Source organism: Hypanus sabinus, chromosome 11 (genome assembly GCF_030144855.1).
Source record: "Hypanus sabinus isolate sHypSab1 chromosome 11, sHypSab1.hap1, whole genome shotgun sequence".
Lineage (NCBI taxonomy): Eukaryota > Metazoa > Chordata > Chondrichthyes > Myliobatiformes > Dasyatidae > Hypanus > Hypanus sabinus.
In genome coordinates this window covers 52,504,372-52,529,077 of record NC_082716.1, presented here as the reverse complement: position 1 = coordinate 52,529,077, position 24,706 = coordinate 52,504,372, and the positions used below count along the sequence as shown (strand labels likewise).

Genomic DNA, 24,706 nt, shown 5'->3' with positions numbered 1-24,706 from the left:
CATCCTATTCCATACTCTGGATCCTACTGCTTCTGGTAGCCTCCAGTGAGGTTTCATTACTCTCTGTCTTCTCATCGATAGGTGAAGCTGGCAGCACACACACTTGAGCACCCGTGTCACACAAGAAGCATTGCCTCTAAAGGGTCTCTGTAATAACCGGAGATGGCCCTGGCAGCTGTTCACAGACCTCTGACGTCCTGATGCACTGGCACTATTAAAGCTGCAAGGTGGATGGCACTTCCTAGCATTCCTACCAAAGCGAGCATGGTAAAAGCAGAGGCCCGGCATCATTTGTTTTGCAGACACGGACATCCTTATTTTGGGGCCCTTGCTAACTGGGCTTATTGAGGTAGTGAAAGGAGGAGGAATGATGCACCGGTGCCTAACTGAGTGTAGACTATCAGCCATTTTAGCAAGTTCCCAGTAGCCCCTCACAGGTGTATTAGTGAGGGCTATGTGAATATTATCTGGCACTTGCTGCATGGAGTTCTTTAAAAATAAAACAAGAATGGTGGTTTCCCAGGAGAGACAGCATGTGGTACCTGAAGGCCTAGGATCACTGAGATTGGGCAAGGAGAGCAACTATTTGGCGTGCTTAAACTCTGATAGTCCAAAAGTCTGGTGGTGTCTTCAGCAGTGATTCCTCACAGAGTGAGTTGGGCCTCAACTTGTACAAACCAAGCTAAGGCATTTTGTTCCCAAAACTCCAGCAGTTTCAAAGTGACTGTGTTGGCCAACATGTTCAATAACTCTGGACTTGTTCTAGAGCATCGGGGTCACCAATGTTGGTTTTCGCAAATAAAACTAAGTGAGGTGTTTTATATTTAATGAAACCTGTAGCACATTTTATTGAACTCCAAGTGCTAAATCTCTTTACATAATAATGTCATCATGTCCAACCAACTTCTTAAAGTAAAACACCAACTCAGTATGAATTATGCATTGTATTTCTCCCAATTATGTTACCTAACAAGAACAATAATCTTAGTAAAATTCTAAACTTTTGAATTATTTAAAGTATATTTTTCAAAAATAGGTTCATAGGTTACTTAACATAGATTTGCTTAAAACTCTGAAGACGCGAAAGTAATTAAGACAATATCCAATCCTTGTCCCCCAATCAATTACTGACACAATGATTGACAATTTTTTTCTTATCTTTGAAAGCTTTTTTAATCCTTACAGTCATTCCCATGGTTTTACATAAAGACTGTTTAAATCATGAGCTAGTCTTTTAATTTTGCTTTTGTGTCCATGTTTGTTTTGCTTCATTAATTACACCTGTCTATCTTTTAGCTATTTCCCATTAGGCATTGTATTCCTGATTGCCGGCAAAATATTGGAGATGGATGATCCTACAGCCATTGGAAAGAAATTGGGTTTCTATGCAATCACAGTTGTTTGTGGTCTCGTGGTTCATGGGCTTCTTGTTTTACCCATGGTGTACCTCCTTATCACCAAGAAAAATCCAATTGTTTATATTAGAGGAATTCTTCAAGCTTTACTCATAGCTTTGGCTACTTCGTCAAGGTATGTTTCATGTTATCTGATTGCTATCAATAATCTATCAACGAACCAGCTCTATAGTCAGAGTCACGCTTAATATCATGAAATTTGCTAACTCAGCAGTAGTGGTACAAAGCAAAACATGATGAATATAGAAAAAAAAGAATTACAGTAAGTGTATATATGTATGTTTAACAGTTAAATTAAAAAGAGTGGTGCAAAAACAGAAATAATTAAAAAGTGAGGTAGAGTTCACAGGTTCAATATCCATTTAGGAATCGGATGGCAGAGGGGACGATGCTGTTTCTGAATCACTGAGTGTGTGCCTTCAGGTTTCTGTATCTCCTTCCTGATGGTAGTAATACGAAGAGGTCATCTCCTGGGTGCTGGGGGTCCTTAATAATGGATGATGCCTTTCTGAGGTACCACTCCTTGAAGATGTTTTGGATACTATGGAGGATATTATCCATGGTGGAGCTGACTAATTTTACAATGGTCCGTAGCTTCTTTTGCTCCTGTGCAGTAGACCCCACCCTCCCTCATACCAGACGGTGAGGTGGTGATGCAGCATGTCAGAATGCTCTCCACAGTACATCTGCAGAAGTTTTCGAGTGTTTTTGATGACAAACCAGATCTCCTCAAAATCCTTATGAAATATAGCCACTGTCTTGCCTTCTTTCTAGCTGCATTGATATGTTGGGACCAGGTTAGATCCTCAGAGTTCTTGATGACCAGGAACTTGAAGCTGCTCACTCTCCACTTCTGATCCCTCATTGAGGATTGGTTTGTGTTCCCTTGTCTTATCCTTTCTGAAGTCTACAATCAGTTCTTTAGTCTTACTTGATGTTGAGTGCAAATTTGTTGCTGTACCACCACTCAATTAGCTGGTATATCTCGCTCCTGTACACTCTCTCATCTCCATCTGAGATTCTGCCAACAATCAGCAAGTTTGGTATTTGAGCTATGCCTAGCCACACAGTCATGGGTATAGAGAGAGTAGAGCAGTGAGCTAAGCACACATCCCTGAGGTGTGTCAGTATTGATCAACAGTGAGGAGATGTTATTACCAATCTGCACAGATTGTGGTCATCCAGTTAGGAAGCTGAGGATCCAATTGCAGAGGTAGGTTCAGAGGCCCAGGTTCTGTAGCTTATCAATCAGGACTGTAGGAATGATGGTGTTAAATGCTGAGCTATAGTCAATGAACAGCATTCCGACATAGGTGTTTGTATTGTCCAGGTGGTCTGTGTGTGCATGAAGAGACTTTGAGATTGTGTCTGCTGAATACCTACTGTGGTGATAGGCAAGTTACAATGTCTCTAGGTCCTTGCTGAGGCAGGAGTTGATTCTTGCCATAACCAACCTCTCAAAGCATTTCATCACTGTAGATGTGAGCATGACTGGACGATAGTTGTTAAGGCAGTTCACACTGCTCTTCTTGCGCACTGATATTATTGTTGCCCTTTTGAAGTGAGGAGGGTGTAAATCTTCTGGCCATAACAGCTGGACAATGTTGGCCTCCACCTGTCAGGGGAATTCTCTTTGTCTTCTCTTCTCTCACCTTCCCTTTCCTGCAACTTTCTTGTCCAGTTTTCCAAGTTCTCCAGGAGAGATCTTTGACATGAAACGTTAACTATGTTTCCCTTTCCACAGATGCTACCTAACCTGCTAACTAAGTTTGCCTAGTATTTTCTGATTTTATTTTATGCTGCATGATCTTTTCAAATACAATAGATTATAGTTAGATGGTCCATCAGTTAATTGGGACAGGCACTTATTTAGGATAACTCTTAAAGATGAAAAACAAGTCAAAAAAAAGCTGGGAATTCCTTTGTTTATTTGGGACAATATGACACTTAATTGGAGCAGGATACTGTTGCCGAGCATTTTCTAACAAGCACCTGTCGCTGTTTGACACTACATCATGCTTAGAGCAAACAGTTTTTAAATAGCAAACACAGGAAAATCTGCAAATGCTTGAAAACCAAAGCAACACACATAGAATGCTGAAGAGACTCAGCAGGTCAAGCAGCATCTATAAAAAACCATTATATAAAGCATTGACGTTTTGTTCCGAGACCCTTTATCAGGATTCCGATTTGCATGCAAGTAGCTGTGTGCAAGTGACAGTGGCCATATCTCGGAACGCCACTTCAATCGTTGGGCTAAACCAGGTGAGCGTAGCTGGTTGGTCTCATACCCAGTGTGATAGGGATCTCCCTGTCCTAGCATGTTAACTCAGGTCCTGCAGACGGGACGGATGAGACCTACAGTGAGATCCAATAGCCAGGAAGATGGTTCTGCAGCACTACATGGAGAGCAAAGTGCATGACGAGGCACAGAATTGGATCTGGTCATTCACCCTAAACAGGGAAGACCCCTGTTGGGATGTCCACTTGTCTCACTGGACCCAGAATTTCAAGATCGAGAGAGCAATGGCTTTTCCACTTTAAAAAAAATCATCCAACAAAGGTTACCTGTCATCGTCAGATAGGACAGACAGCCACCAGTAGTATTGGTAGCATTCTAATTTGTTCAGTATTTAATTTAAATACATACATCACTACTCAGTTGAATAGTAGTTTGTCTTATTTATATCTTTTCAACTATTTCCATGAAACTGGATAACTGGGGTAGTTGCTTAACTGGGCCAAAATGTACTGGTCCCAATGTGTCCCAATTAACCAGAATCCACTGTACTTCGATTCAAAAGAATCAACCTACTTGTTTAGAATTAACACCATTTCACTGGAATGTTCTACAATAGAATAAGAAAAGAGTATTTGAAATTCATATCCAGCACACATACTGGATAATGTCTCTCTATGATTACTAGACACAGAGCAGGAAGAATTAAATGATGATTATAAGGAATGCACAAAGCAAATAAACTCTCATAAAATATAGAACAGACTTGAATTGTTCTATAATCCTGTTATTCTTTGGGGGGTAAAAAGAGAATATTGCGCATATCCAAATTATCAATCCTTCTGTTTTTAACATCTGTCTGATACTTACCAGCTTAAGTCAATGACATATTTGTTAAAACTCTGCCTACGACTCATGCCAGAAACAACTTAAAGTGCTTTTGTGGGAAAATTAAAGTAAAGCTGTTTTCCCAGGTGCAGTAAATTAGGCCAGAGACTGATTTGCCTGGTTAATTACCAAATATACCATTTCAAAAGCTGTTCAGGTTATTATTGTAGAAGAATATTGAGGATGAATGGGTGCACATTGGAAAATTTAAGCAGTTACCATTGAATTTTTGTATGATTGCAATGGACAGATCAGACTTGCACAAATCATTTCATCTTTGGATTCTTGCTTATCTATTTCCAGCTCTGCCACTTTGCCTATTACCTTCAAGTGCCTGTTAGAAAACAACCATATTGATAGAAGAATTGCAAGATTTGTTTTACCCGTGGGAGCTACAATCAACATGGATGGCACTGCCTTGTATGAAGCTGTGGCAGCAATATTTATTGCACAAGTTAATAACTATGAACTGGATTTTGGGCAAATTATTACTGTGAGGTATGTGAAATTTTAATTTCTTCATGTAAAATTGGAATTGAATGTCTTGTCACTAAGTTTGCCTCTCACTTCTCTAAATGTCATTGGCTTTCTGGGGTGCAATTCATTAACCAGTTCACAGAAGCTCTTGTTTTCACCATTACTGCTGAATGCGGTTTAACTATTACACTGCAGAGCATTACAGATATTCTGAAAAAAGTACCTTTGCCTCACAACTACAGAATGTACTTTTATTGACAGTAGGTTTGAAATGAAATTGCAAAATATAATAAGATTCAGAACTAATGCTGAAAAGTCCAGGGCCAATCAGATTCACTGATTATGGCCTATTCCGGTTGATCTTACCCTGCTGGTGGAGTGTACATAGAAATCAATGGAGATCAGTCTGGGTATAATATCTGTAAAGTTGAGAATACCATTCTAATTGGGCTGGTTCACAAAATAACTCCTCATATATTAGTCAGGATAAAAGAGCAGAGCCAAACAGGGCGAGATTACGGGGATGTGGCCTGATCCAATACTTCGGCATTTGTTAAACGATCCTTCGGTTATTTCTGTTTTGCTCAGATCTTTAATGGCAGAGTAGCTTCCTGGATAATTTTATATTAACAGGACCCATACTGAATAGGAATTGGGTCTTAGGGAGACCATTCATACTATAAGAGGCAGAATAATGCTGATTTCAAACAATTTTTACCATTAGCCAACTTGTATATTGAAACTGATTGAGTGCTATGCTGAGGCTAGCAAGGAAGTGGATGATAATTTCAGGTTATAAAACAAATTTATAATTCTTTTTGTGAAATTCCCCATAACCTGCTGGAATGTACTGTATGACCATAAGACCATAAGACACAGGAGCAAGATTAGGCCATTTGGCCCATCGAGTCTGCTCTGCAATTCAATCATTACTGATCCTTTTTTTCCCCTCCTCAGCCCCACTCCCTGGTCTTCTCCTCATAACCTTTGATGCTATGACCAATCAAGAACTTGTCAATCTCCATGTTAAATACATCCAATGACCTGGTCTCCACAGCTGCCTGTAGTAACAAATTCCACAAATTCTCCACCCTCTGGCTAAAGTAATTTCTCCACATTTCTGTTTTAAATGAACGACCTCAGTCCTCTTGTCCTAGACTCCCCGACCATTAGAAATGTCCTTTGCACATCTACTTCGTCTAGGCCTTACAGCATTTGAAAGGTTTCAATAAGATCCCCCTCATCCTTCTAAATTCCAGTGAGCACAGGCCCGGAGCCATCAAACGTTCCTCGTAAGATAACCCTTTCATTCCCGGAATCATCCTTGTGAATCTCCTCTGAACCCTCTCCAATGTCTGCACATCTTTTCTTAGATGAGAGACCCAAAACCATTCACAATACAAGGTGATGCCTCACAAGTGCCTTATAAAGCCTCACCATCACATCACTGCTCTTGTATTCTAGGCCTCTTGAAATGAATGCCAACATTGCATTTTTCTTCCTCACCACCAACTCAACCAGCAAGTTAACATTTAGAGTGTTCTGCACAAGGAATCCCAAGTTTCTTTGCATCTCAGACTTTTGTAGTTTTCCCCATTTAGAAAATAGTCTGTGCATTAATTTCTTCTGCCAAAGTGCATGGCCATGCATTTTCCAACATTGTATTTCATTTGTCACTTTCTTGCCCTTTCTCCGAATCTGTCTAAGTCCTTCCGCATCCTTCCTGTTTCCTCAACACTACCTGCCCTTCTACCAACCTTCATATCATCTGCAAACTTGGCAATCCTCACCCGGCTTAAAGTGGCAAGGGGAGCATAAATGTGAGAAAAAGATAGTCTGTTCATTTTGTGGTCCTGATTTAGCCAAGCAACAACCGAAATCTGCGCAAATGTGGAAGCCTTTGCAAAGCTGGCTGGATCCTTTTTTTTAAGTATGCAGATTATGTACTCCATCTGTGCCAATTGCTGAATTATGATCAGATGTGGAACAAAAGATGTTTTCAGCTCCATTCCACAGTGACGCACAGCTGAGATAAACTAGTCCACATTGGTGGCTGTGGTCTGTACAACTCAGCTTCACACCTAGCAGTCAGAGGCAAAATATGAAATTGTATCATGATGAGTATCCTGTACCCAGCACCTTTAGGTGTCAATCCATGCACACACGCTGTAAACTGTCTATATTACAGAAGAGCCAGTACTTTGTGTAGCAGATACTGGAATGGAGGAGTTGGCATTTGATGGTGTTAGCATCTGGTTATCAAATATACTCATCATGGTTTCCTATTGTCACAAAGTACTGCATTTGATTTTTTTTTCTATGTTTGCAGAAAGCCAGACACAATGGTCATTTCAGTCTTTTCTTTCACTAGAACTAGCACAATGGTTTTTGTTTCTGGTGGCCTTGTATAAAACTGGCCAGTATCTGCAGTTAAACTTTTGTACTTAAGACAATAGTCAGATATGGACATGTTGCTGAAGTCCATTTTGAAGTAAAATCCAATTATAAGGTTTATATTGTGTCAATACAGCATCCAAGTAAATAATGAATATTACAGCAGTGGCATCCAGGCTAATAAACCCTGACACAAACAATGACTGGGAGGTTTGTCCAATCTGATGGGGATTAAACAAGCAGCTGCTATTGCTGCCTTTAACCTTGAAGTGCTGAAGTCTTCTGTCTTCTGACCAGACCAGAGGTGAATGCTGAAGTGTAGTATGTCTTTGACGTCTCTCTTTTTGGTGTAAATATAACAATGCAAGAAATGTAGGTGCAGGATAAATCCCTTAGTTTTTGGTGCAGAAAGGAGAAAAAAACAGACCAAAGTACATATAAAGGAGGAAGCCATGCTCAACTATAAATACCTCTGTGTCTTGTCTAGCATAACAGCAACAGCAGCCAGTATAGGTGCAGCAGGGATTCCGCAAGCTGGCTTGGTGACCATGGTTATCGTTTTGACATCAGTTGGACTTCCCACAGATGACATCACTCTGATAATTGCAGTGGATTGGGCACTGTAAGATTTTATATTTATATATTTTAATAGATATTTGTATTACTTATTCCTTGAAAAAACAATTGGCTGTCTTAACCATTATTTCTACAGACTGGTAATATTTATCTTTTAAAGGGATAGATTTCGAACCATGATTAATGTTCTCGGAGATGCTCTGGCAGCTGGAATTATGGCTCATATCTGCCGAAAGAACTTTACTCAAGAAAATGACGAAGTAGGAAAATAATTTTTTTGTATTCTTTTCAAATTTATTTCAATCCAGCGGATCTGTCTAATGATTTGTTAACTCATTTGAATGTTGAGTAATAATTGATCTTGGAAAAAATATGTAATCCCCATGGAAGCACAAAACAGAATAAAGAATCATTACTATGTGGGAGAACAATCAGCCCATCATGAGGGACCTTCTGTTCACTGTGAATGCCGTACACTCATTTGTCTTAAGACCATAAGACCATAAGATATAGCAGCAGAAGTAAGCCATTTGGCCCATCGAGTCTGCTCCACCATTCAATCATGGGCTGATATAATTCTTCCAGTCATCCCCACTCCCCATGCCCTTTGAAGCCCTGGCTAATCAAGAACCTGTCTATCGCTGCCTTAAATGTATCCAATCACTTGGCCTCCACAGCTGCTTGTGGCAACAACTTCCACAGATTTACCACCTTCTGATTGAAGTAATTTCTTCGCATCTCTGTTCTAAATGGACATCCTTCAATCCTGAAGTCGTGCCCTCTTGTCCTAGATTCCCATACCATGGGAAATAACTTTGTAATATCTAATCTGTTCAGGCCTTTTAACATTCGGAATGTTTCTATGAGATCCCCCCTCATTCTCCAAAACTCCAAGGAATACAGCCCAAGAGCCGCCAGATGTTCCTTATACAGTAACCCTTTCATTCCTGAAATCATTCTTGTGAATCTTCTCTGAACCCTTTCCAATGTTAGTATATCCTTTCTAAAATAAGGAGCTCACAACTGCATTTAATACTCCAAGTGTGGTCTCACAAGGGCCTTATAGAGCCTCAACATCACATCCCTGCTCTTATATTCTATACCTCTAGAAATGAATGCCAACATTGCACTCACCTGCTTCACCACTGGCTCAACCTGGTGGTTAACCTTTAGGATGTCCTGCACAAGGACTCCCAAGTCCCTTTGCATCTCTGCAGTTTGAATTCTCTCCCCATCTAAATAATCGTCTGCCCATTTATTTCTTCTATCAAAGTGCATGACCATACACTTTCCAACATTATATTTCAATTGCCACTTCTTTGCCCATTCCCCTAAACTATCTCTCTCTGCAGGCTCTCTGTTTCTTCAACACTTTCCGCTCCTCCACCTATCTTTGTATCATCAGCAAATTTAGCCACAAATCCATTAATCCCATAGTCCAAAGCATTGACATGCATCATAAAAAGCAGCAGCCCCAACACAGACCCCTGTGGAACTCCAATGATAACCGGCAACCAGCCAGAACACTCTCTGGTTTCTGCCGATCATCCAATGCTCCATCCATGCTAGTAACTTCCCTGTAATTCCATGGACTCTTATCTTGCTAAGCAGTCTCCTGAGCGGCAGCTTATCAAAGGCCTTCTGAAAATCCAAGTACACCACATCTACTACATCTCTTTTGTCCATTCTGCTTGGAGTTTCCTCAAAGGATTGCAGTAGGTTAGTCAGGTAGGATTTCCCTTTCAGGAAACCATACTGGCTTTGGCCTATCTTGTCATGTGCCCCCAGGTACTCCATAAACTTATCCTTAACAATTGATTCCAACAACTTCCCAACCACTGATGTCAGGCTAACAGGTCCATAGTTTCCTTTCTGCTGCTTCCCACCCTTTTTAAATAGCAAAGTAACATTTGCAATTTTCCAGTAATCTGGTACAATGCCAGACTCTATTGATTCTTGAAAGATCATTGTTAATGCCTCTGTAATCTCTCCAGCTACTTCCTTTAGAACCCAAGGGTGCATTCCATCAAGCCCAGGAGATTTATCCACCCTCAGATCATAAAGCCTCCTGAGCACCTTCTCAGTGGTAATTTTCACTGCACATACTACACTTCCCTGACACTCTTGAATGTCCGGTATACTGTACCGCAGATGTCTTCCACTGTGAAGACTGATGCAAAATACGCATCCAGTTTCTTTGCCATCTCTGCATCTCTCATTACAATCTCTCCAGCGTCATTTTCCATTGGTCCTATATCTACCCTCAACTCTCTTTTACCCTTTATATACTTAAAAAAGCTTTTGGTATCTTCTTTGATATTAGTCACCAGCTTCTTTTCATAATTCATCTTTTCCTTCCTAATGACCTTCTTAGTTCCTTCTGCAAGTTTTTAAAAGGTTTCCAATCATCTATCTTCCCACTAGCTGTGGCTTCCTTGTATGCCCTCTCTTATGCTTTTACTTTGGCTCTGACTTCACTTGTCAGCCACAGTAATGTTCTTCTTCCATTCAAAAATTTCTTATTATTAGGAATATATCTGTCTTGCACTTTCCTCATTTTTCACAAAAACTCGCCATTGCTGCTCTGTTGTCATTCCTGCTAGTGTCTCTGTCCAGTCAATCTTGGCCAGTTCCCCTCATGCCATTGTAATTTCCTTCATTCCACTGAAATACTGACACATTGGAATTTAGTTTCTCCTTCTCAAATTTCAAAGTTAATTTGATCATATTGTGATCACTGTTCTCTAAGGGTTCTTTAATCTTAAACTCTCTTATCAACTCCGGATCATTGCACAACAGCCAATCCCTAGAGGGCTCAACAACAAGCTGTTCTAAAAAAGCTATTCCTTAGACATTCCACAAATTCTCTCTCTTGAGGTCCAGTACTGGCCTGGTTTTCCCAATCCACTTTCATGTTAAAATCCCCAACAATTATCATGACATTGTCGTCACAAACTACAACACCTTGCTCTTACCCGAATTATTTCTACTTGCCTGCTGTACAAAACTTAGTCATACCACATTTGAAATAATGTGTGCAGTTCTGGAGGCCACATTACAGGAAGGATGTAGAAGATTTGACGAGGGTGCAAAAGAGGTTCACTAGGGTGCAGTCTAGATTAGAGAGCTTTAGCTATAAAGAGAAGTTGACAAAACTTGAAATGTTTTCTTCTGGCATCAAAGGCTGAAAAGTGGCCTGATCTAAAATTGTATCTAAAATTATGAGAGGCATAGACAGGGAAGAAATTCAGAATGTTATTTTTCCCAGGATGAAAATGTCAAAATCTCGAGGACTTGCCTTTAAAATGAGTGGAGGAAAGTTTAAAGGAGATTTACTTAATAAATTTCTTACACAGAATGCAGTGAGTGCCTGAAGGGGGAGTTAGTGGAAGTAAATACAACAGCAAAGCCTAGGAGCCATTTAGACAGGCACATGAGCAAGTAAGGTTTGAAGGATACAGGCTATGTCCAGACTTATTTGAAGTTTAAATTGACATCTTGGTTGACACAGACGTTGTTGGTCAAAGGACTTGTTCTTCTTGCCGTATGTTCTATGTTCTAAAGATTGGTACATCCGAGTGTAATTAAGTGTGAGGCATAAATGTTATAATCTATCTTACTTTAGAATAATTTTTAATGTTCTCCAGGGACTGAGATTCTAAAATACAAAAATAGCTTGCAGGGTTAGAGGGAATGTCAACAGATTTTATCACATGTTATACTGTTAAAATATAAATTCACCTGATTCTTTCTGTAATAAAAAAATGAAAATGCATTGAGTTGAAATTTGTCTAATCATGTTTTTTTGTTGATTGCTTCTGTGAAGACTGACATGTTGTGCCCTGTGGAATGAAGTTTATCTTTTCAGCAGTCTCTTGCTTTCTGAACTTAGCAGGGCAGGTGTAGTTGTCGCAAATTGCTGTCAGTATGTCTGACTAATGACAGTTTCCAGTCATAACAGCTGGAAATACCAGATCATCTCATATTTTTCAAAGAAAATGCAACCCAGCAGCATCGTGGGGAAAAAAGTACAGTTGACGTTTCGGGCTGAAATCCTTGAGCAGGATTCTGCCGATGTCCTGCCAAAGGTTTTTAGCTCAAAGTATCGACTATTTTTTCTGTACATACTGCCTGGCCTGCTGAGTTCCACCAGCATTTTGTGTGTATTGCTTGGATTTCCAACATCTGCAGTTTCTCTTGTTTATATTTTTCAAAATTAGTTTCACAAATGTATATAAATTTGGAGGCAAATCTAAATTTAATTAGAAATCTAAAATATAATAAAGAAAACTTGAAAAAATGGCTCCATGAATAATTAGTAATAACATACTGTGTCACTTTGATTTAAAAACACATAAATTGTAGCAGATGAGGGAAAACTGAAGTATGGGAGAAGGGTAAAACACTTCATAATTTTGAGAGACTGGTATAGAATAATAATGATTAGGTAAAAGTATTAAAATAACTAAAAGGAGTAGAAAAATATTCAACGAAACATCTGGAGTGAGGAAAGAAAAGTTCAGAAGTATTGATAAACTAGAGCAAGATATGGAAGAATTTAATGAGAGATTCTTCTCCTTTACTAAAGCAGAAGACATTAATCTGACGGCATTTCAACAACAATGGTGTTTTGGCATGAGTAAACCTAAATGTAAAACCAGACGTGCTGTGCTGAAACTTCATATTTATACTCAGACTGAGTTAATTAGGGCTGGCAGGATCTTACCCAAGTGAATTGAATCTGGAAACCAGCCTGTAAGGATTGGGAGCTCACTGACATATTAAATCACGTGAAATCAGCACTCAGAGACTGCGCTTCCACAGGTCTCTGCAATGGAGAATTCCAGATACTTGACCATTTTGAGAAAGGAAAGTCCTCCTCTGTTGGATGATTTCTTATTTCTGAATCCATGTCTCCAAGTTCCCAATATTGTAAAGAAAATACCATCTCAACATTTACCCGATCAATCATATTCAGAATTTTTAGTTTCAATAATATTACTTTTCTATTTTCTCTACCTCTCCTTGTTGGAATAGATGGATTTACATGTGAAAGCTCTTTTTGATTTTCTCTGTATCTTTGCTGGAGAGACATGACTGTTATGCAGAAGGGCTTCCACTAATCTACTAAGAAACTGATGACTTCCCACCAGGAGCTGTTCTTATTGTCTGCTCCATTAGGCAAAATTTCATTGAGCACTGTGATGAGAATGAAACTGAGATGAGTGAGGGAATACTGCGAATAACAATCCTGATAGGTAGCGTGGAGATATTCTTGAAGAGTGTAGGCTTTTGTAAAACACGCAGTATGTTAGATTTAACACTGCATGCTTGTGGGAATGTGCTAAATTAAAACTGTGCACAATACTTCAGCTCTGATGGACCGGGCTGTGTCTCAGAGAACTCTCCATTTGTCAATCATAAGCAATAAAAATTTACCTATGATACAGTAATGTCCAAACATAGCTGCAAAACACCATGGAATGCATGGATTATTAAAGGAACTGAACAAGTGAAATCAGAAAACGCTTATAAGTCTCAATAGCATCTGTGAGGAAAAATGATAATTTTACAATTTGAAGACCCTTCAGCAGAACATGCATCTTAAACACCAGATCTGGTTCTCTTTCCACAGATCATGTCTGGCCTGCTGAGCATTTTAGACCATAAGATTTAGGAGCAGAATTAGGTCGTTTGGCCCATGGAGTTAGCTCCACTATTTCATCATGGCTGATCCAATTTTCCTCTCAGCTCCAATGTCCTGCCTTTTCCCTGTATCCCTTCATGCCCTGACCAATCAAGAATCCATCAACCTCTGCTTTAAATATACATAAAGACTTGGTCCCCCACAGCTGCCTGTGGCAAAGAATTCCACAGATTCACCACTCTCTGGCTAAAGAAGTTCCACCTCATCACTTTTCTAAAAAGACACCCCTCTATTCTGAGGCTGTGTCCTCTTAGGCTATCCCACCATAGGAAACATCCTCTCCACATCCGCTCTATCAAGGCCTTTAGGTAGGCTTCACTGAGGTCACCCCTCATTCTTCTGCATTCTAGTGAATAGAGGCCCAGAGCCATCAAACACTCTTCATATTGCAATTCATACAATCCTGGAATAATTTTTTGAACCTCCTTTGAACCCTGTCTTGTTTCAACACATCCATTCTAAGAGGCCCAAACTTGCTCACAATACTCCAAGTGAAGCCTCACCAGTGCTTTATAAAGTTTCAACATTACATTTTTGCTTTTATATATTGGTCCCCTTGAAATGAATGCTATCATTGTATTTGCCCTTCTCACCATAGACTCAACCTGCAAATTAAACTTCAGGGAATCCTGTAGAAGGACTCGCAAGTCCCTTTGCACCTCAGTTTTTGTATGTTCTCTTCATTTAGAAAATAGTCAACTCTTTCATTTCTTCTACCAAAGTGCATGACCATACACTTCCTGACACTGTATTCCATGTCATTTCTTTGCCCATTCTTCAAATCTGTCTGTCCTTCTGTAGCCCCTCTACTTCATCAAAGCTACCTGACCCTCTATCAATCTTCATATTGTCTGCAAACCTTGCAACAAACCATCAATTCCATCGTCCAAATCATTGACATATAAAATAAAGAGTATTTGAGACAGACCTTTGAGGGACACCAGTAGTCCCTGGCAGCCAGCTAGAAAAAGCTCCCTTTATTCCTATTCTTTACCTCCTGCCAGTCAGCCACTGCTTTATCCATGCTACATTCTTTCCTGTAATAGCATGGACTCATAGCTTGTTAAGCAGTCTTATGTGGGCACCTTGTCAAAGGCCTTCTGAAAATCCAACTACACAACATCAACCCAATCTCCTTTGTCTATCCTGCATGTTATTTCTTCAAAGAGTTCCAACAAATTTAACCATATAACATATAACCATATAACAATCACAGCACGGAAACAGGCCATCTCAGCCCTCCTAGTCCGTGCCGAATTCTTAATCTCACCTAGTCCCACCTACCCGCACTCAGCCCATAACCCTCCACTCCTTTCCTGTCCATATACCTATCCAATTTTACCTTAAATGACACAACTGAACTGGCCTCTACTACTTCTACAGGAAGCTCATTCCACACAGCTATCACTCTCTGAGTAAAGAAATACCCCCTTGTGTTTCCCTTAAACTTCTGCCCCCTAACTCTCAAATCATGTCCTCTCGTTTGAATCTCCCCTACTCTCAATGGAAACAGCCTATTCACGTCAACTCTATCTATCCCTCTCAAAATTTTAAATACCTCGATCAAATCCCCCCTCAACCTTCTACGCTCCAATGAATAGAGACCTAACTTGTTCAACCTTTCTCTGTAACTTAAGTGCTGAAACCCAGGTAACATCCTAGTAAATCGTCTCTGCACTCTCTCTAATTTATTGATATCTTTCCTATAATTCGGTGACCAGAACTGCACACAATATTCTAAATTTGGCCTTACCAATGCCTTGTACAATTTTAACATTACATCCCAACTTCTGTACTCAGTGCTTTGATTTATAAAGGCCAGCATTCCAAAAGCCTTCTTCACCACCCTATCTACATGAGACTCCACCTTCAGGGAACTATGCACTGTTATTCCTAGATCTCTGTTCCTCTGCATTCCTCAATGCCCTACCATTTACCCTGTATGTTCTATTTGGATTATTCCTGCCAAAATGTAGAACCTCACACTTCTCAGCATTAAACTCCATCTGCCAACATTCAGCCCGTTCTTCTAACCGTCATAAATCTCCCTGCAAGCTTTGAAAACCCACCTCATTATCCACAACACCTCCTACCTTAGTATCATCTGCATACTTACTAATCCAATTTACCACCCCATCATCCAGACCATTTATGTATATTACAAACAACATTGGGCCCAAAACAGATCCCTGAGGCACCCCGCTAGTCACCGGCCTCCATCCCGATAAACAATTATCCACCACTACTCTCTGGCATCTCCCATCTAGCCACTGTTGAATCCATTTTATTACTCCAGCATTAATACCTAACGACTGAACCTTCTTAACTAACCTTCCATGTGGAACTTTGTCAAAGGCTTTGCTGAAGTCCATATAGACTACATCCACTGCCTTACCCTCGTCAACATTCCTGGTAACTTCTTCAAAAAATTCAATAAGGTTTGTCAAACATGACCTTCCACGCACAAATCCATGCTGGCTACTCCTAATCAGATCCTGTCTATCCAGATAATTATTAATACTATCTCTAAGAATACTTTCCATTAATTTACCCACCACTGATGTCAAACTGACAGGTCTATAATTGCTAGGCTTACTTCTAGAACCCTTTTTAAACAATGGAACCACATGAGCAATATGCCAATCCTCCGGCACAATCCCCGTTTCTAATGACATCTTAAAGATCTCCGTCAGAGCTCCTGCTATCTCTGCACAAACTTCCCTCAAGGTCCTGGGGAATATCCTGTCAGGACCTGGAGATTTATCCACTTTTAAATTTTTTAAAAGTGCCAGTACTTCCACCTCTTTAATTGTCATAGGTTCCATAACTTCCTTACTTGTTTCCCACACCTTACACAATTCAATATCCTTCTCCTTAGTGAATACCGAAGAGAAGAAATCGTTCAAAATCTCTCCCATCTCCCTCGGCTCCACACATAGCTGACCACTCTGATTCTCTAAGGGGCCAATTTTATCCCTCACTATCCTCTTGCTTTTAATATAACTGTAGAAACCTTTTGGATTTACTTTCACCTTATTTGCCAAACCAACCTCGTATCTTCTTTTAGCTTTTCTAATCTCTTTCTTAAGATTCCTTTTACATTCTTTATATTCCTCGAGCAATTCCTTTACTCCAAAGATTTGTCAGGCAAGAATTTTCCTTGAGTAAACTATGCTGACTATGGCCTATTTTATCATGTGCCTCCATGTACCCTGCGACCTCTTGCTTAATAATCAACTCCAACATCTTCCCAACCACTGAGGTCTGTGACAGGGTCCTGAATTGACCCTTTGAACTGTACTCTTAAAAAGAAAGAGAGGGGGGAGGTGCCCAATGCAGGGACCTTGTTATTAAGAGAGAGGCGAAGAATGCTCGGAAGATTGATGTTATGGTTTCTCGGTAGTTTGTTCACATTTCTACAAGGGCACTGCCTGCTTTTAAGTTCTTACAGAGAGAGAAGGGCAGAGCAGTTTGATGGACAGCTGGTGTTCAGCATGCTGAAATAAATACCAGGTTAGCTGCTGGACCCAGGCACACACGGTTTTGAACACTGGATGAGCTTTGTTGTGCCCACAGGAGAGTGGGTTTTTGGAGGATCGATTCGGGGAAATCGACCAGTGGCTCTCACAGTACAGGAAAGGTGTGACCGGTGGGGAGTTATTTGTGTGTCCAGTCCTTGCCTGGGTTGATAATTCCACCACAGAAGAACGGTCGCCTTTGTTATGGTCACAGTCGGTGACTTTAAAAGAACCGTGGAAGGAGGAGGGGTCAGATCAAGTTCAAGAAGGACTCGAGATTTATTTCAAATGGGTTTGTGTCTATGAAGGAGGGGTCAACCCCGACCCCCGTGAGAATCTGGAGGGATGCTGGAGCTTTTCAGTCTCTAATATTAAAGTGTGTTTTGGAGTTTGGTGCTGAGATGGAGACTGGTGAGGTGAATATTATCAAAGGTATTGGAAAGGGGGCTGAGGCTGTGCCTTTGCATAAAATAGGTTTGAAATGCGACTTGGTATCTGGACCAGTCAAAATAGGGGTACGATCTGAAGTACCGATAGACAATGGAGAAGTCTTGCTCGGTAATGACCTCACAGGTGGGGATGTTTATCCAGCAGTTCAGCCAATGGGTAAGCCTGCTGCTGCTGAGGACCTGCCCATGGATGCTGATGTATACCGTCTGTGCATGTCGAAAAAAACTGCTGATGCTAGTGTTGATTTATCCGAGACTTTCCTACCATCCCTATATTGACCGGACTTAGAGGGTAGTAAGGCTGAGGAGAGTAAGGAGGATGAGAAAGACTTGTCTTTATTGAGGAAAGAATTTATAGAGGAACAGAATAAAGATCCTGAAATTGTGGCTTTAAAAGAGACAGCTCTCTCTGAGGATGAAATTCAGAATGAGTCAGTGGGATATTACCTTAAAGATGGGATGTTGATGAGGAAGTGGAGACCCGTTGCAGTGCCGGCAAATGAGGATTGGGCTATTGTGCACCAAGTAGTGGTTCCAAAGGTTTACAGGGCTGAAATTTTAAACCTGGCCCACAAGATGCCTTTAGGTGGACTCTTTGGAGTAAAGAAGACAGTGCACAGGATTATGAGGGAGTTTTATTGGCCTAATGTGAGGAAAGATATTGTCAATTACTGCAGAGGGTGTCATATGTGCCAGGTGGTGGGAAAACCTAATCAGGCCATCACAGGCAAGGATTGGACACACAAATAACTCCCCACCGGTCACTCCTTTTCTGCACTGCGAGAGCCACTGATTGATTTCCCCGAATCGATCCTCTGAAAACCCACTTTCCTGTGGACACACCAAGGCTCATCAACGTCCAAAACCATGTGTCTCATTCTCCTGACATTTTAAAGTGATAGTTCACAGAAAATATGACCCCTATGGGTACATAACAGGTCAGACTAACTGGCCTATAGTTTCCTTTCTTCTGCCTCACTCCCTTCTTGAAAAATGGAGTGACATTTTCAGGATTTTCTGTTTTTACTTTCCATTTTGAACATCTGGTGTTTTGGTTTTAATTTTCTAATAAATGCAGTCATTGCTTTTTTTAATTAGAGAAACTAACTCAGTGCTCTGAATGTCTCCCGTGTTTTGAAATGTCATCAGTTACTTCTTCCCTCATTAAGAATTTCTTTAAGTTGACAGCTGAGAAATTAGGAATAAATTTTCCCCTTCATTGCTACATTGCTGTCTGTTCATCGTCCCTATGTTCATTAGTAGGTAAACCAGTGGTGCTGTAATGAATGGTAATTCACATTACCAGACTACTACTCAACAATGTTGGTGAAAACTATACCCCTGTGATTTTTGAATCTTGACATGCATTTGACAACACATTTTAACAATTAGGCAGCTTATCAAGTTATCTACTCTGCTTACTATATGTTTTATTTCCTAATTAGGTTCCACTGATTTGTGAAACAAAGCCAGGAAGTATCAATCAAATCATGACCTATCAGAGAAATGGATGTACAAATGATGCTAATAAGGCAGACAAACATCTTTATGCAGGAGCCACAGATGGATCTCATCACAATGTACAAATGGAGCTAGGTCTCAGCACCAAGAAGGATTATTGCACCATTGAAATAGATGAATTGGAGACAAGAGTATAGTCAGAGGAATGCACCTCAATAGGAATACTTCATGTCATGCTGGTAACATGTGTGACTACCTCACAGCTGGAAATGTGGTATATACAGGAGAAATGACAACTGGAACTTATGGTAGTGCAGGAGGTGCACACTGATTCAAACTGCTTTGAATTACTACTCATTTTTTTGTGAACAGCACGTTATTTATGTCTATTCAATACAAAGTGTTGGTTGGTCTTCTAGGTTATTTCATAAGGAGTGCTAAGGAATAACTTAAGAATGTCTGTCCTTACATTTGTTTCACTTGCAGCAATAATATGAAGATAATTAAATCAATTTGTCATTGTCAATTTGTTTTTATTCCCCATTTTCCCAAAGATTTGTCAACACTAAATCCAGTCTGTGGGATGACCAAGCAGGCAAGATTCTGCTGCATGATGTTCTAGTATACAATTCATCAAAGGATCACTGATTATTACCTAGGAACTGTAGTCTTTTTGAAGCTATTCCTGACATCAGAATCTATCTGTGTCATTTAGAGCTAATAACCAGGTCAAACTTTGCTGAAGTTTACTTTGGATCTATGTGGACTTCCTTCTTCCTCGGCTGGACGAACGGCCAATAGCTTAACTTCTAATCCTCCCCCAATTGGTATGCCCAAAGACCGGATGATTGATAGCCCTTTGGTAGCCATCATTTTAAAGATGTTTAACAAAACTCCATTGTCTTAAGTTTATTATGTTGGAAGAGTCACTCTTTTCCTGAATTTTAATCTGTATTCCTGGTAGATGCATGTTATGGTTTTAATCACATGGGAGCTGAATTTAATGTAATTACATCATTCTAATATGTGTTCACTCCAAATCCTTTCTAAGCACTTCCGGCCAAAAATCCTGATGCATGCCAGCTTCATGCACTCAGACAAACCTGTTAATCACATGTGTTCTGAGGAGTCAAGTGAAGAGATCAGAATCAGATTTAATATCACTGGCAGATGTTGTGAAATCTGTAGCAGCAGTACAATGCAATACATAAAAAAAACAAGAAAGTGAATTACAGTAAGTATATGTAAACTTTAATATATAATTAAATTCATAGAGTGTGTGTATATAAATATATATATATATATATATATAAAATTAAACAAGTAGTGCAAAAATATGAATAAAAAGTAGTGATGTGTTCATGGGTTCAATGTCCATTCAGGAATTGGATGACAGAAGGGAAGAAGTTGTCCTTGACTTATTGAGTGTGTGATTTCAGGCTTCTGTACCTCCTCCTTGATGGTAGCAAAGAGAACAAGCTGGGACCTGGATGATAAGGTCCTTATTGTTGGGTGCTGTCATTTTGAGGTATTATTCCTTGAAGATGTCCTAGCTGCTACAGAGGTCAGTGTCCATTATGGGGCTAACTATGTTTACTACTCACTGAAACTTACTTTGAACCATGCAGTAGCCCTTCCATACCAAACATGCAGTCATTACTACTGTAAGAAGAGCAGTAGAGAAAATAAACGTGAGGTTTTAAAAGTTAGTTTAATTAAGAGGTTAATAGTAGTTCTTCTTAGAAGAAAGCTAAACATTAGCACTTTTATCAAGTTGTTGAGAACAAAACGTATGTTTGTTAGGGCTGCATGGATATATAAGGAATCTTCCTATTTAAAAATAAAGATTTAAAATGGAATTCTTGGAAAATTATTTTTATTTTTTAATTATGAACCAGTCATTTCTTCAGCAAAAAGTTTGAAAGTTCCAATGGGTTAGGAGTTGTACTTCATGCTGAATTTGGTTGTCTTATCTGTGCTGCTATTCTTGAAAACAGTTCCTCAGCTCTTTTCAAATAAATTCCTCCTCTTTTCCCCTACAAACCACAAGTTTGCCCTACAATTTTGAGGTTCTAAAATGATTTTCCAGAAATGCTAGAAACTTGGGATATTTGTCTCAATTAATTAGCCACAATACTTTGAAAGGAGTTGAAAGTTGAAATTAATGGCCAAGTAAACACTTTGTGGAACACACACATGCTGGAGGAACTCAGCAAGCCAGGCAGCATCTATGGAAAGAAGTAAACAGTTGACGTTTCAGACCGAGGCCCTCCTTCAAGATTCTGAAGGAAGGTATTGGCTCAAAATGTCAACTATTTACCCTTTTCCATAGCTGCTGCCTGGCCTGCTGAGTTCCTCCAACATTTTGTGTGTGTTGCTAGGATTTTCAGCATCTGCAGATTTTCTCTTGTTTGAATCACTTTGTGGATGTGTTTTTTTTGGCCATATCATGTTGAGTGCATCTTTATTTCATACATTAGTTGAAATGTTATTAGTTGAGAGTATTTTTGTTTATATTAAGGCCTGAAGCAAATAGTATATTATTCATAGTGTGAAGTTAGGGTCGATATATATATACAATTTAGATGTGGCAAATTTTACAAAGTCAGACAAATTGACTTCAGTTTTGAATTGAATTGAATGATCTTTATTGTCATTATACATAGGTACAATGAAACTCTGTTTAGCTTCCTCTCAGGCAATTAAATAAAGTGGTAGATAAAAATGAGACAGTAATTAAAAAAAAGTATTAAACAGATAAACAGCAGAAAATAAGTTGCAGCAGCACCAGAATCTCACAGTAATGTACAAAGTGCCGTTAGTGCAAATATTTGCGTCCTCGTGTGTGCTCACAGTTTCAGTCATTGTTCTGTCGGAGTGGAGTGACGGAGGCCACAGCACTGGGGTAGAAGCTGTTCCTCAATCTAATTGTTCTGGCTTTTATTGTCCTGAACTTTTAACTGGATGGCAGCGGGTCAAAAAGGGAGTGGCCAGGGTGTGTGGTGTCTCTGGTTATGAAGAACTGTTGCATCCAAATGGAGGCAATAATCTTACGTTCAACTTCACATCAGCTTTCATTTCTTAGGTCTTTCTGTAGAAAATACATAACATGAAGATGCTGATTGACCCCTTTGCAATGTCTGATTAATAGAAAATATGTAATTGTTGATGGGTAACCATTGATGTATAGTCACATTATTTCTTCTGATGATCTTACTGGCTGACAATAAATTAAGCTTTCATGAAATATGTGATGCAAGTGATGTTTACTAACCCAATATATTACTGATTTGCAGGTGAATAGATGTGGCTTCTCCTTGGTAAATGTTGCTATTATTTTCTAATGGATTCCACTGATCAATTTGCTCCATTTGGAACTAGGTGCATTAATTGAGAGAAGATAAAGGACTTAACAACCATCCCAACGTTGAGGATGGCAAACCTAACAGCAAAATTTTCATAAAACAACAATTGTTGAATCTTTAAAGTGACCATAGGTCATAAATATAGGAATAGAATTAGGCCATTTGGCTCATCGAGTCTGCTCTGCCATTTCATCATAATATAGAAGAAAAAAACAAAAAAAAATTAAAAATAAATAACTAAATCAGTTACAGATTACATATATTGAATAGATTAAAAATCGTGCAAATACCACAAATACTATATATTAAAAAAGTGAGGTAGTGTCCAAGGGTTCAATGTCCATTTAGGAATCGGATGGCAGAGGGGAAGAAGCTATTCCTGAATTGCTGAGTGTGTGCCTTCAGACTTCTGTACCTCCTACCTGATGAACAGTGAGAAAAGGACATGCCCTGGGTGCTGGAGGTCCTTAATGGATGCTGCCTTTCTGAGACACTGCTCCTTGAAGATGTCCTGGATACTTTGCAGGCTAGTACCCAAGATGGAGCTGACTAGATTTACAACCCTCTGCAGCTTCTTTCGGTCCTGTGCAGTAGCCACTCCACCAGACAGTGATGCAGCCTGTCAGAATGCTATCCATGGTACATCCACAGAGGTTTCTGAGTGTATTTGTAGACATTCCAAATCTCTTCAAACTTCTATTGAAATATAGCCACTGTCTTGCCTTCTTTATCAATATATTGAGACCAGGTTAGATCCTTGGAGATCTTGACACCCAGGAACTTGAAGCTGCTCACTCTCTCTGCTTCTGATCCCTCTATGAGGATTGGTATGTGTTTCTTCATCTTACCCTTCAGGAAATCTACAATCAGCTCCTTTGTCTTACTGCCGTTGAGTGCCAGGTAGTTGCTGTGACATGACTCCACTAGTTGGCATATATCACTCCTGTACGCCCACTCATCACCACCTGAGATTCTACCAACAATGGTTGTATCATCAGCAAATTTTTAGATGGTATTTGAGCTGTGCTATATACATGTGTATACAGAGAGTAGAGTAGAGCAGTGGGCTAAACACACACTCCTGAGGTGCACCAGCGTTGATCGTCAGCGAGGAGGAGATGTTATCACCAATACACACAGACTGTGGTTTTCCAGTTAGGAAGTTGAGGATCCAATTGTAGAGGGAGGTACCTAAGTCGAGATTCTGCAACTTCTCAATCAGGATTGTGGGAATGATGGTATTAAATGCTAAGCTATAGTTGATGAACAGCATCCTGATGTAGGTATTTGTGTTGTCCAGGTGGTCTAAAGTTGTGTGAAGAGCCATTGAGATTGCATCTGTCATTGACATACTGTGGCGATAGGAAAACTACAATGGGTGCAGGTCCTTGCTGAGGCAGGAGTTCAGTCTAGCAAATGTTACTCCGCTATTTAAGGAGGGGGTAAGGAAGCAAAAAGGAAGTTATAGACCTGTTAGCTTGACATTGGTGGTTGGAAGTTGTTAGAGTTGATTGTCAAGGATAAGGTTACGGAGTACCTGGAGGGATATGACAAGATAGGCAGAACTCAGCATGGTTTCCTTAAAGGAAAATCCTGCCTGACAAACCTAGTGCAATCTTTTGGTGAAATTACAAGTAGGCTAGACAAGGGAGGTGCAGTGGATGTTGTGTATATGGATTTTCAGAAGGCCTTTGACAAGGTGCTGCACATGAGGCTGCTAAACAAGATAAGAGCCCATGGAATTAAGGGAAAGTTACATATGTGGATAGAGCATTGGTTGATTGGCAGGAAACAGAGAGTGGGAATAAAGGGATCCCATTCTGGTTGGCTGCCGGTAACCGGTGGTGTTCCACAAGGGTCCGTGTTGGGGCCTCTTCTTTTTACGTTGTATATCAACGATTTGGATTATGGAATAGATGGCTTTGTGGCTAAGTTTGCTGATGATACAAAGATAGGTGGAGGGGCCGGTAGTGCTGAGGAAACAGAGTCTGCAGAGAGACGTGGATAAATTGGGGGAATGGGCAAAGAAGTGGCAAATGAATTACAATGTCGGAAAGTGTATGGTCATGCACTTTGGTAGAAGAAATAAACGGGCAGACTTAAATGGGGAGAGAATTCAAAGTTCTGAGATGCAACGGGGCTTGGGAGTCCTCATACAGGATACCCTTAAGATTAACCTCCAGGTTGAGTCAGTGGTGAAGAAAGCAAATGCAATGT

General features: G+C 40.0%; 1 protein-coding gene across 2 annotated transcripts in view; it reads left to right on the top strand.

Annotated features, from left to right (window-relative positions):
* slc1a7a (solute carrier family 1 member 7a) overlaps positions 1-21,386 on the top strand; it is an 88,452-nt gene extending 67,066 nt beyond the window's left edge. For both annotated transcript variants that reach the window (XM_059984330.1, XM_059984331.1), the window contains 5 exons: positions 1,297-1,530; positions 4,846-5,040; positions 7,901-8,035; positions 8,150-8,249; positions 19,109-21,386. In XM_059984330.1, coding sequence (XP_059840313.1) covers positions 1,297-1,530; positions 4,846-5,040; positions 7,901-8,035; positions 8,150-8,249; positions 19,109-19,321 — 877 coding nt within the window. In that variant the 3' untranslated portion in view covers positions 19,322-21,386. The remainder of the gene's footprint in view (positions 1-1,296; positions 1,531-4,845; positions 5,041-7,900; positions 8,036-8,149; positions 8,250-19,108) is intronic.
* The last annotated feature ends 3,320 nt before the right edge of the window (positions 21,387-24,706 follow it).